Source organism: Odocoileus virginianus, chromosome 28, assembly GCF_023699985.2.
Source record: "Odocoileus virginianus isolate 20LAN1187 ecotype Illinois chromosome 28, Ovbor_1.2, whole genome shotgun sequence".
Classification (NCBI taxonomy): Eukaryota; Metazoa; Chordata; class Mammalia; order Artiodactyla; family Cervidae; genus Odocoileus; species Odocoileus virginianus.
The window spans coordinates 1,153,955-1,167,486 of record NC_069701.1 but is presented as its reverse complement, the minus strand read 5'-3'; the positions used below and the strand labels follow the sequence as shown (position 1 = coordinate 1,167,486).

Here is a 13,532-nt window from a genome sequence, read left to right as displayed (position 1 = left end):
AACCTGGGTCTCCTGCATTGCAGACAGATTCTTTATCAGCTGAGCCACAAGGGAAGACCAAATATATACTAGATATATACATACAGATTCTGTAGAACACATATTCACATGACTTTGCATTAAAATACCTACAAGAGAAGTACTCTAGATTACTGAGTAATGCCTGCTATTGTACCATGCACATGTGGATAATTAATAAAAGTTATGATTAAAATAACTAAATAAAAACAGAGGGTAAAGTAAGAATAATACAGGCCAACTATCAGTTAAAGCACATAAAGAAATGTACTTTGGCATTGTGCTAAAAGGAGAGCTTTTTTTTATTTCAGTGCTTTGCATGTTTGTTCAAACTGACAGTCTCTACCAAGACTGCAAACCATCTATGTTTGATGCCATATCTAAATATGATGCCATAACTATGGCATCAGAAGAAAATGATTTCAAAAACTGGAGAAAAACACTTACTTGTTTCACATTTTCAGCTAAGAAGACAATATACACACTACAGAATCCCAGCTGTGTTATCACCAGAAAAAAGTCAACCACATTCCTAAAAAGGGATACCCACAAATAAGTATTAGTAAGAGCTGAAGAAATGTCAATGTATTTTTTCCCTTTTAACTATTTTAAAACATTTCATAATGTTGTTATTGTTCAATTGCTAAGTCACATCCAATGCTTTGCAACCCCATGGACTGCAGCACACTAGGCTCCCCTGACCTTCACTATCTTCCTGAGTTTGCTCAAATTTATGTCCACTGAGTTAGTGAGCTATCTAACCATCTCATCCTCTGCCACCCCCTTCTCCTTTTGCCTTCAATCTTTCCCAGTATCAGGGTTTTTTCCAAAGAATCGGCTCTTCACAGCAGGTGGTCAAAGTATTGGAGCTTTAGCATCAGTCCTTCCAATGAACATTCAGGACTGATTTCCTTTAGGATTGACTGGTTTGATATCCCTGCAGTCCAAGGGACTCTCAAGAGTCTTCTCCAACACCACAATTCGAAAGCATCGATTCTTTGGTGCTCAGCTTCCTTTATGATCCAACTCACATCCAGACACAACTACTAGAAAAACCACAGCTTTGACTATATGGACTTTGTCAGCAAAGTGATGTCTCTGCATTTTAATATGCTGTCTAGATTTGTCATAGCTTTTCTTCCAAGGAGCAACTATCATTTAATTTCATGGCTGCAGTCACCATCTGCAGTGATTTTGGAGCACAAGAAAATAAAATCTGTCACTGCTTCCACTTTTTTCTATTTGTTTAAAATATTTATTTTCTACAAAGAGCACATATTTATGATCTGCATATCACTAGACATATTATTGAGCAAAAAAAGTTATAATACTTAAAAGTTCCCAGTTTTCCCATTATTTACTTCTGAAATTCAACAGATTAATAAGAGTATCTATCTATAAAGTGATTTCATGAAAACATTTCATCAATTAGATTAAGCCTATCTCTCCTATTTCTCAAGATCTTTTTTCAGACCAACCTAGTGTATTTCCCAGGAAACAGGATAAGCATATTACCTACCATCCAAATCACTAATAAAAATAGGAAATGGGAAAGGACTGGGGGCATGGCCCTTATCATTCTACCAGAGACCTCTCCAGGTGCTTAGCTCTGTGCAGTTTTTTAGATACTCTAAACAATTCAAGCCACATAACACAGCGGGTACGGAAGTGGGGAAGGGAAGTCACTGGCCAAATTAGCGTTATTTGGGTATGATTATAATCAAGTTAAAAGTCTGCCTACATATTGTTAGTATACAGTCCACATGTCTGCCTATTGCTCTGGGAACAATGAGCTTGCACTTACTAACTCATTATAGTCTCTTGTTTGACCATTAGTGTCAAGCTATCAGGCAGTCTAGTCTAAAAGTTAACAAACCCTCCTCCTCCCGTGTGAAGCTGGAAGGGCCCTTGCCTGCTTTCATTCTTGCCATAACTCTCTTTCTTCACGGTTCTTCAGGGATCTCATGTGCAAGTAATCTTGGTACCTTGAAATGAATTCAAATTTCTTCTCTCTGGTGAATTACATTTAAGTATTTCTTTAAGATCTCTTCACTCACCTTTAATTTTAGTACCCTTTACCAACAATTATCCCAGTTGCTTCTGTCTGAAAGCTGTTCTTTTAGACTATTTAGACTGGGAGGAGGAGAAGGAAGATGGGGTCCTGCAGGCAATCCCCAGGGCACTGGGCTTGCTTCCTCCCTTCTCCCGAACAGTCTATCAGGCCAGAAACTCTGAGCAGCTCACAGACACATCTAACTTCCTGAAAATCAAACCATAAACCACTCTACTAATACCATCCTTTTCCTTCTTTTAACTTCCACCACGTACATTATTTGTATCCTGGTTAGCATGCTGTAAACTGCCTATGCTTATTTTCCAGTCCTGTATTCACCTGATTTTGATTAGCCATGTCTGCCAACAATAAAGTTACATTTAAACTATACAATAATAAAAACATTATATTAAAATACATACTTCAGCTGTCTTATGAGTATGGGCTAAACACTACAATTTTATTTGAAATAGAGATTGCAACATTTTTCTTGCTTTTTGTCCTTTACTTAAAAATTATCGAACATGATTATATCATAGGTTAGCTAGGTGCTTTATAAATATAATTTTATTTCAACTATCATTATAATCCTGTGAAGTATGATTGTAAACTCACTTGATAGTGAAAAAACTCAAATAAAATAAAAATTCTTTGACCCAGATCATAAATTTGTAAAATGATAGAGCTGATATTTGAACCCAAGTCCATTTAACTCTAAAACTTATGTCTCCCCCCAACTTTATTATTCTTTATTAATGTACTTTATCAGACTAAAATACCTATATTGATAACTAGATATTAATAACATAACAAGTACTTACCGTCCCCATGTTGTTTGCTTCTGCAGACAACTCCAAGGACTTACTTCCATAGCAAAACTCACAGTGTCACTATACCCTAATGTTGACTTTTTAAACCTGAAATTTAATGACATACATGCATATGAAAAAGAAAAATTTTTAATTGTTCCATAAATCCATTTCTTGAAAAGTCCATAAATGGACTATACACTGACAGAGGAGTTTTTTAAATTTGGAGATTTGCATATTTCTAAAGTCACCTCATGAAATTTAAAGTTTTTATATATCTTTTTAACCAATATATTAGTTTTGAACCCACTGTTAAAGTTTATATATTTGTTGAATTCATATAACATAATATTTGTGTTTCACTGATTTAAATACTTCAATTATCTAAAAACATCAACTACACTGTTCATGCCTAAATTATTCCATTCTTATAACAGCATTATTTCAAAAAACCCATACAGGGCTTTATAATATATTGTCACATAAATTACCCTATTTAGTCATCATAATAGCCACATTCTCTCTTCTATTTTTTCAAGTATACAGTGTTATTTAAAGATCATAAATGACCTGCCTAAAGTTTTAAGAACATTTAGCAACAACAAAAGTGAGTTCAAGTTAGAATATTAGTTTGCCGGAATAGACAATGTTTGGTTAAAAGTTGGCTCACTATCCAATAGAAACATTTTGACACAAAAATAAAACAGAATATTATTTTACTATCTACCAACCCATATATCAGCAAAGAGCATAAAAGGTCTTACACCAAAAATGAAATTAGTAACAAAATGACCATTATTTTTTAACTAAAAGTAGCCCTGCTGCCTTCTTTTGCCCCATGTATCTTCCCTGATTTTTTTCATTTACACTATATTAAAAAAAATTTGATTTCACTACTTTTAAAAGACGTATGTGTATGCTGACCAGATTTCAGCCATACGAAATGCTACCTTTTCCCATAATCATTCTCTTAGAATTGTCTATGTAACAGACTATAGGCAATACAATGTCTAGTTGCAAAGCACAACAGAAATATAAGACTATCTTATCCTTTAAAAACTATATAGTTTTAAAATAAATTAAATAGACTTAACAAATCCACATTTACCTCTGACATAGAAAGTGACTGCAACGTACCAAAATGTGCATACAGTGAACAGAAATAATTCCTATAAATACAAGGCTGATTGGTCCAAGCTGTGGGGAAAACATAAGTTTTAAATATTTAAGTTTAATGAAAATTAAATTACCTTATAAACAATGAAATAACAGACTATTAATTATCCCTGACAAATTTTCAGTAATAAATATTTGTTAGACAAAATGATTAAAGAATCATTTGCATAATAGAAATTAATGGACTTGATACAGAAAGAATTCAGTAATATTCAAGACAACCATATATGATTACCTCTTATCAACTTGACTATCCAAACCTATGAATGTAGACTATAGACATGCAACACAATAGAATAGAATACAGCATGATATTTAACATCAGATGGCAAGTCTGTGACAACTGGTATCCCACCAGTAAAAGTATACGGAACCATAAAACATTATCTAAGTTACTAAAAAACAGTGTATCATCTGGGATTGTAGGCAATCTACTTCTTCTGTACATTGCTTGTTGATAATCACACCTGAAAAACTGTGCCTAGAAAATAACTATTTGAAAAAGTGGCACATAAAAATTTCAAGTACTCATTTACTAAAATTAAAGTGATGTATAGATTATTGACAGACAAAATATCACCAAAGTTATTTTTATAATCAGAAAATTTTCAGTTTCTCTAAATTAGGATGGACAAAGTCCAATATGATAGTTAAAACTCTTCTTAATCGGGCGGAGAGGGAGGTGGGAGGGGGGATCGGGATGGGGAATACATGTATATCCATGGCTGATTCGTGTCAATGTATGACAAAAACCACTACAATATTGTAAAGTAATTAGCCTCAAACTAATAAAAAATTAAAAAAAAAAAAATAAAAGTTAAGAAAATTCATCAGTTAAAAAATGTTAAATATAATTTAATTAGTCCATAACTGAATTCTCCCCTATCAGGATTCTCTATAATTACAATAATTGGTTGCAGCAAACTCTTGAATATTTGTTTTCAAAAGATATTGTTATTCTTTTTTTTTAAATATTATTCTTAAAACCTGAAAACTTGCATTTTATTTGGAATCTAAAAAACTATAAAATTTCACCAATAGTAATACTCTATAAATACATCTGTTGCTATGAATGTATTACTTAAATTCCTGAAAATCCAAAAGACTAATAAGATCTAACCATACCTGGAAAAATCAGATATTGATTTAGGATCTGTCAAATATTGTAAACAAGTAATTCGGTAGAAATGAAGAGAGTAATTAATTCTCGTTTTTAGTTAGATATTATCATGTTCATATAATTTTAACAACAATAGCTAAACAATTATCTAGTTGTCACCTGACCCGGTTATATTTGACTAGGCTAGATGTTAACTTGCTCTAATTTTTGCTGTAAATTAAAACTGGTAACTGTATTTTAACTAGAGATTACGAAGATGAGTCTTACCACAATGCCTGCATTTTTTATTGCCAGTGGAAGTCCTAAAAGACCAGTTCCAATATTTCCTTTAAGAAGATGAATAAGAGTTTGTAAAAACCTGAAAAGTAGAAGTTGTAACAAACATTTTAGAACAAAAGCTATTAAAATTACATGACCACGGTTTTAGAATCAGAAGAGAACTAAAAATTAATCTAGGCAAGGAATCAAACTAACATTTCCATTCAACCAGAAGGTGAAGGAACCAAAAGTTATATTTGGTTCAAGTCCTTCCTTTGTGCTTTAAAAGTAGAATACAGAGGGTTATTATGGAGATTAAATGAGTTAAATGAAAGTATTTTTGTACATATTAAAGTAATAAAGGCAATTTTCTCATAAGATTCTTTGCTGCTATGATATTCAGAACAATGCTGAATACTATATACAACTAAGCTGGTAAGACAGCAATTTATTGCACTATGCAATCATGACATTAAACATAGTTTATCTATGATTATCAACCTCAGAGAAAGTTAATTAAAAACAAAAATACAATTTCTAAAACTGTGTATATCATCAAGTAAGATAAATACTAATCAGCTTTTAAAATCATGAACTCCCAAGGGATTTCACCTAAGAAAGCATTCCAAGAGGCATTTGGAGTCTCTTGGCCAAGAAAACACAAATTAAACTAGGAAGAAGGGTACAAATTTTTAATTTTGAAAAAAAAATGCTTATTAAAATTTTTATTAGTTTATACTATTCTTCTGTGGTCAATAAAAATGTTACTTTGCTTAACTGTCAAATTATCATTAGAATAATAACTTACTCAAATCTATTAATGATAAAAAAATAACAAAAATGATTTTAAAAATATTCCACTGCTTTCCTGAGACCATGACTTTGTTTCACACCATTCACTCAACATAAAGAACTGTTTACTGCCTACTTCCCAGAGTCTAATTCCTAAACATTTGCAGAAGCCCCTTCTCTGAAAATCCTATTCCTCCCAATCCAATCCCCCTTCTTTCAAGATTCACATCATTTATATGCATTATCATGTAGTGAGGAGGCTTCTCTGATAGCTCAGTTGGTAAAGAATCTGCCTGCAATGCAGGAGACCCCGGTTTCATTCCTGGGTCAGGAAGATCCCCTGGAGAAGGGATAAGCTACCCACTGCAGTATTCTTGGGATTCCCTTGTAGCTCAGCTGGTAAAGAATCCACCTGCAATGCAGAAGACCTGAGTTGGATCCCTGGGTTGGATCCCTGGGTTGGGAAGATCCCCTGGAGAAGGGAAAGGCTACCCACTTCAGTATTCTGGCCTGGAGAATCCCAAAGACTGTATAGTCCATGGGGTCGCGAAAAGCCAGACACCACTGAGAGACTTTCACTTTCATCATGTAGTGATTCCTATACACTGCTCTGTAATTTAGACGTTTTTCTTCTTTCCCAAATAAACCATACATGTCTTGTGGGTGGGGAATATGTCTTACTCATCTTTGTGACTTCTGCAGTATCCAGTACCTGGTCTATAGAAGATGATTACAAAATATACAATGAATGAAAAGAGAAAAAGACATTTAAACCCTAATTACTCACGAAATACCATCTTGATCATCAAGCTGGTGATGCTTCTGAACAGGCAGAAGCTCCTGTTCCTGTTCTTCATCCGATGTCCCATCAAAATTCTGCTCATTTATTAAGGGCCTCATTACATCCATATCTTAAAAAAGAAAAAAAAGTACTTCACCATCATTTTAAAAATTGAGTTAAAAGTGAAAAGCGTAAGTATTCACTGCAACATGTTTTCTAGTTTGTCTCCATAAGGTTTATAGTAAATGATAATAGAATTATGGTATGGAAAATGTGAAGAAATAATCCAATGAATTTTTATCTCTTGTTAGCATCAGATCATACTGAGTACATAAATGGCAATCATATTTTTATCTTTTAATTTAAAAGCTTTTAAATATTGTTATACAATATTACATAAGTGCAGTTCAGTTCAGTCGCTCAGTCTTGTCCGACTCTTTGCAACCCCATGAATTGCAGCACGCCAGGCCTCCCTGTCCATCACCAACTCCCTAAGTTGACTCAAACTCATGCCCATCGAGTCAGTGATGCCATCCAGCCATCTCATCCTCTGTCATCCCCTTCTTCTCCTGCCCCCAATCCCTCCCAGCATCAGGGTCTTTTCCAATGAGTCAACTCTTCACATGAGGTGGCCAAAGTATTGGGAGTTTCAGCCTCAGCATCAGTCCTTCCAATGAACACCCAGGACTGATCTCCTTCAGGATGGACTGGTTGGCTCTCCTTGCAGTCCAAGGGACTCTCAAGAGTCTTCTCCAACACCACAGTTCAAAAGCATCAATTTTTCGGCACTCAGCTTTCTTCAGAGTCCAACTCTCACATCCATACATGACTACTGGAAAAACCATAGCCTTGACCAGACAGACCTTTGTTGGCAAAGTAATGTCTCTGCTCTTTAATAGGCTATCTAGGTTGGTCATAAATTTCCTTCCAAGGAGTAAGTATCTTTTAATTTCATGGCTGCAGTCACCATCTGCAGTGATTTTGGAGCCCAAAAAAATAAAGTCTTGCATAAGTTACAGGTATACATATAGTGGTTCACAATTTTTAGAGGTTATACTCCATTTATAGTTACTATAAAATATTGGCTATATTCCCTATGTTGCATTTGTACACATAGCTTTTACATCTAATAATTTGTACCTCTTAATCCTCTGACCCTATATTGCTCCTCCCTGCTTCCCTTTCCCCACTGGTATCTACTATTTTGTCCTCTGTGAGTAGGCCTTTTTGTTATATTCACTAGTTTGGTATATTTTTTAGATTCCACATATAAAGTGATATCATACAGTATTTGTCTGACTTATTTCACTTAGCATAATGTCCTCCAAGTCCATTCTTTTTATGGCTGAGTAGTACTCCAATATAAATATATACCAAGCTTTACACTTTCCCTTTCTGAAGGAGATTTTCACTGCACTTCTTCCAAGCCTCCTGCTCCCTCTCCTCTTTTCCACAGAGACCCCTCCACTCTCCATGTTTGCAGCAGCAAAAGGATCTCTGCTGGAAATTCTGTTTATTTTTCTATCTACAGATTATTTGAAGTTTGTGGTATCCTTGGTCTCCTATGCTAAAAGAATAATTTCATAAATGTGTTTTCTTGTGATCTTGTTGAATTAACAGTTTTCAGGTGAGGATAGGTGGAGAGATTAAGATTAAGGCAGCTGCCATTATCCCAGTGCTAACTGGAACTCAGCACAACAGGTCTTCATAAGAGTAAAGCTATGCTTTAAGGTACTGGAAGATTCTTTAGCTTTGTTTTTATGCTCTTTTCAATCTCAATTTCCTAACCTAAAATCAACCTGAAATTTCCAGTTATCATCAAAATAAAGAACAATCACATTCATTCAGCAATATGAATTGAAATCTTTAAAATATTTATCCTTTTCACTGAGTAATCCCATGTCTGCAAATGTAGTATATGAAGAAAAGGACTTCTGCACAAAGATGTTAATCAAAACAAAATTTTTGCTGAAAATTTGGAAACAACCTAAATGTGTAACAATCAGGAAATCGATCAATTCACTAGAGTACATCCACTTTGTAAACTATGACACTGACATTAAATTATGGCTTTCAAAGTCTGAACAAAACAGAGATAATATATCAACTGCTGAGGAAGAAAAAACTAGATAATCACAGCATGAGTGCAATGATGTTTTGAAAGTTAAATAAAAATTAAAGTAAGGAAATAATACAAAATGTGAATAAGTTAACAAGGATATATACAGACAACAAAAGCATGAATACCTTTTTCTTTCTTTGGAAAATGTAAAAAATAACAAGAAAGTAATAAACTTGCCTTACTTTGATAATAGCAAAAGAAGCCACTTATATTTTGACAATAGATAAACTAAAATAAAGTAAAAAGCTTCCTTTTTAAAAATAACATAATGTTGCCACCTAAATCTATATACTACCATATATAACATAGGAACAGTAACTATTTTATCCATTTCTGAGGCAGAGAACACATGTACAGCACAAAATCTTCCAGAGGTTCCTATTTGCTCTGAAATAAAATGTGGACCTTAAGCTCAAGGAAACCTGTATCTTAACAACTCTACTAGTGCTTTTCACATAGCCACCCAATTTTTAAAATTCTTTTTTAAATCAAATAATATTTGGTCACTGTAGAAAATTAGAAAATATAAAGATAAGCAAAATTTTAAATTAAAATGACCTCATTGCCTAGAAACTACCACTGGCAACATTTTAGAGTATAAACAAACATGTTAATTCACTTCAGTTTATTTTTATTCAGCCCTACGGCTTTAAATACTATCTACATGTTGATGACTTCCAAATATTTATCTCCAGATCGGGCTTCTCACTAACTCCAGACATAAATCCCATTGCCTACTCAACATCTGCACTTTCATGTCTAACAGACATCACAAACTTAGCAAGCCTCAAACTAAACTCCTGATCTTCACCACCAAGCCTGCTCCGCCCAGCTTTAACCATCCATACTTGCTATCTATGTCAGGGGGCCTCGGTTCCATGAAACATGGGCCCTTTACGGCTTGAGTACCCTCACAACATGGCAGCTGGCTTCCCTGCAAGGAACTGATCCAAAAGACAGAGCACGGCACAATGCCTTTCAGGACCCAGCTTTGGGGTCACTGCCACCAATTCCACGATTCCATCATCATTTCCACCATAATCTATTCATTAGAAACAAGTCACTAAACACAGCCCGCATTCAAAGGGAAGGAAATTAAGTTCTTCCTCTTGAAGAGAGAAGCATCAAAGAATTTGTAGACATACTATAAAACCACCACCACGTCTCAGATGATGGAAGTTCATTCTTCCAGACACGCAGGTCCCTAGAGTTATCCTTGCCTTCTCAGTTGCACCATCACTCCACATCTAACTTGTCAGGAAATCATTCTGGTTCTGCTTTATATATCCAGAGTCTGACCATGACTCTCCATTCTCCACGCTGCTACCAAACTGCTGTGAAGAACAAGTCCATCTGTTTCCTGAACTGCTGAAATAACCTGCTTCTACTTTTGCCCCCTTAAGTCTATTCTTCACACAGCAGCCAGAGTGATCCTTTAGAATTAAAGTCAAATCATGTCTCTCCTCCCCTGAAACCTTGTGTTGGCTCCCTATTCTCTCAGAGGAAAAGCCAAAGGCTTTACATGGATGTCCACACCACTACAAAATCTGGCTTTATCACCACCTTGACCCTTCTGCTTCAGCTTCCAGGCCCTTCTTGCTATTTCTGTCATTACTCCAGCTGTTCTTTCTGCCTGTAATAGTCTGTCTTCAGATATCCACTTGACTAATCCCCTCTGTCAAGTCTTTGTTCAAATCCCACTGTTTCAATAAAGCCCATTTAGGCCACTTCATAAAATACTATAAACTGCCGAGCCTGACTCTCATTCCTGATTTCTCTTACTCTATTCTTTTTTTCCATAGCACTTTTAGCCTAATGTAATCATTATGGCTCAGTGGTAAAGAATCTGCCTGCCAATGCTGGAGATGCAAGAGACTCAGGTTCGATCCCCAGGTTGGGAAGATCCCCCGGGATATTGACAACCCACTCCAGGACTCTTGCCTGGAAAATTTCATGGACGGAGAAGCCTAGTGGGCTAAAGTCCATGGAGTCGCAAAGAGTCCGACACAACTGAGCAACTGAGCATACACATACACATTAACTGATGATAGTCTTACTGTTTACTGTCTGCTTCCTCTTACTAGAATGTAAGTTCCATGAGAGTAAGAATCTTGATCTGATCTGTGTTGTTCAAAGATGTATCCCAAATGCCTAAAGCAGTGCCTAGCACGTGGGAGAAGATCAACGAATATGTGCTGAATTAATGAACAGACATAACTTAAAAAAAATTTAGAAAATTTTTTCAGTTAGTAAAAATACATCTGGCAAATATCTTCCCGTGTGACTTTAAATGGCTACTCAGCATATGACCATATAGCTATATCACAATTAACCTAAACAATTTCCTTTAACTGAACATTTAAATAGTCACCAGCTTTTCTCTTTTATAAATGATGTATTGAACATCGGTTGATATGTTTCATGACATTTCCTGGAGACATATTTCTAGAAGTAGAAATGCTGGGTCAAACAATATGTGCATTTTTAAGGATAAATATGTTACACGGCTTTTACCAGTAATGCATGAGAACACACATTTCCCAACATCCTCACTGGGTTGGGTTATTAACGAATTTAGAACAGATAAACCTGGGTTCCTATCTGGGTACTAACATTGATGAGCTTAAAACTACTGAATCTATAAAATAGGGATAATAATTACACCTACTTCACCCATCATTGTGAGAATTAAAGGAGAGAAAACGTAGGAAAAACACTTACACTACTTGCCACACAGTAAACATTCAATACCGCAATGTTTATTTCTACCATTACTGGGACTTGAAGAAACCAACTGCAAAGTGCACAGTATTAGAGGACGTCTACTTCTTACTATAATAAAGTATTTCTTTAAAGGCGCAGGCAGGATTTTAGCTCCCGGACCCAAGGTTGGAACCCATGCCCTCTGCAATGGAAGGGAGGAGCCCTAACCACTCAACCTCCAGGGAATTCCCTCAACTTCTTTTTTTATCATTTAATGATTTAACAACGAATTACAAATCTTCTTAATACGATGCTTACAACTGGGAGGAACAATATTACTACTCCGATCTCTACTTTTGTTTTCCTTTTGACAGCGGGAAACCATAAACAATGTTGTGTATTCCCTGCGGCCAAAATAAGACACCAAAGGAAAGTAGGGAAACAAAAGTTTGCCAAGTCAGTCAACTGCTAGTATGCATCTGATCAGAGAGCGTTGGCCACACCCAGCGGGGCGGAGAGTAAATTAAGGATTCAACAGTGTTCCTGATCCTGGCGCCTCCTCCGAAGAGCCCATCTGTGACAACTTCCTTAAAGCACCGCTGGAAAAACACAGTGCGAGTCACAGCGCAGGCCGTGGTTTGCCTTTGACACGTACACTCAGTGCACGCCAGCGACCTCACACACACTCACACTGATTCAGACACACACTCTCTCACACACTGACTCACACAGTCACACTCGCCGTCACACACATTCACAATGTCTCACACACACACCCTCTCACAGTCTCACAGTCTCACACACGGACACACACACTCTCACGCTGTCTCACACTCACACAATCACACACTGTCACACTGTCACTCACACAGTCACAGACTCTGTCTCACACACACACTGTCACTCACACACACGCACACTGTCACACACGCGGACACACACGCACACACACACTCTGACACCCTCTGCAGGCCTGGCTCCCCGCCTGACCGCGCTCGCCTGCGCAGGTGCGGACCCCAAAGTCAGTCCCCTCGGCGGCCTCGGTCCGCCCCGGTGTCCGGAGACTTGGCTGCTCTCACGTTCGAACCCACGCCAGCCCCACGCCCCCAGGAGCCTCGCCCCGCAAGAAGCCCACTGACGACCCCGCCGAGGCTCGAGCACCGCGCACCCCGACCCGCGGGCAGCGCGGCGGGGCGCCGCACCCCCGGGCTGAGGCCGAAGGCGCGCCCCGGGCCTCCGCGCCCACGCCGCACTCACCGAGCTCCTCGCGCCCAGCCGCCTCGGCAGCCGCCGGCGCCGCCGCTTCCATCGCTCGGGGGTCTCCAGGACGCCGCCGCCCCGGGGCGCGCTCTCCCGCCGCTGCGTGGCCGGCTGCAGGCCGAGGGCGCCGGCGGAACGAGCCCGCCCGCCTCCCGCCTCCCGCCTCCCGGCCGCCGAGCATGCGCACTGGGCAGTGGGCCGGCCGAGCCCGGGCTGGGAGCCCGAGGGAGAGGAGCCCGAGCTGAGGACGGGCGGGGACACCGGGACGGAGCCGCTTCGGGGACAACTGGGGACCCTCTCAGAGCGAGCGGAGTCCTGGGCCTTACGGCGCGGGGGCGGGGAAGGGAGAGGCGCTCAGTCGTATCCGATTCTGCGACCCCCTGCACTGTACAGTCCACGGAACTCTCCAGGCCAGAATACTGAAGTGGGGGGCCCTTCCC

The 13,532-nt window shown here is 38.2% G+C and overlaps 1 protein-coding gene across 3 annotated transcripts in view; it reads right to left on the bottom strand.

Annotated features, from left to right (window-relative positions):
• The window catches only part of SLC36A4 (solute carrier family 36 member 4), a 44,766-nt gene extending 31,510 nt beyond the window's left edge, over window positions 1-13,256 (bottom strand). The window contains exons 1-6 of one of the 3 annotated variants that reach the window (XM_070457136.1): window positions 13,090-13,256; window positions 7,014-7,137; window positions 5,444-5,534; window positions 3,989-4,077; window positions 2,893-2,988; window positions 466-550 (exon numbers count right to left, since the gene is read on the bottom strand). In XM_070457136.1, coding sequence (XP_070313237.1) covers window positions 466-550; window positions 2,893-2,988; window positions 3,989-4,077; window positions 5,444-5,534; window positions 7,014-7,137; window positions 13,090-13,141 — 537 coding nt within the window. In that variant the 5' untranslated portion in view covers window positions 13,142-13,256. Of the gene's footprint in view, window positions 1-465; window positions 551-2,892; window positions 2,989-3,988; window positions 4,078-5,443; window positions 5,535-7,013; window positions 7,138-13,089 lie in introns of those variants that run through there. The other 2 variants (XM_070457135.1, XM_070457137.1) reach the window with 2 other exon arrangements.
• Window positions 13,257-13,532: the final 276 nt, after the last annotated feature.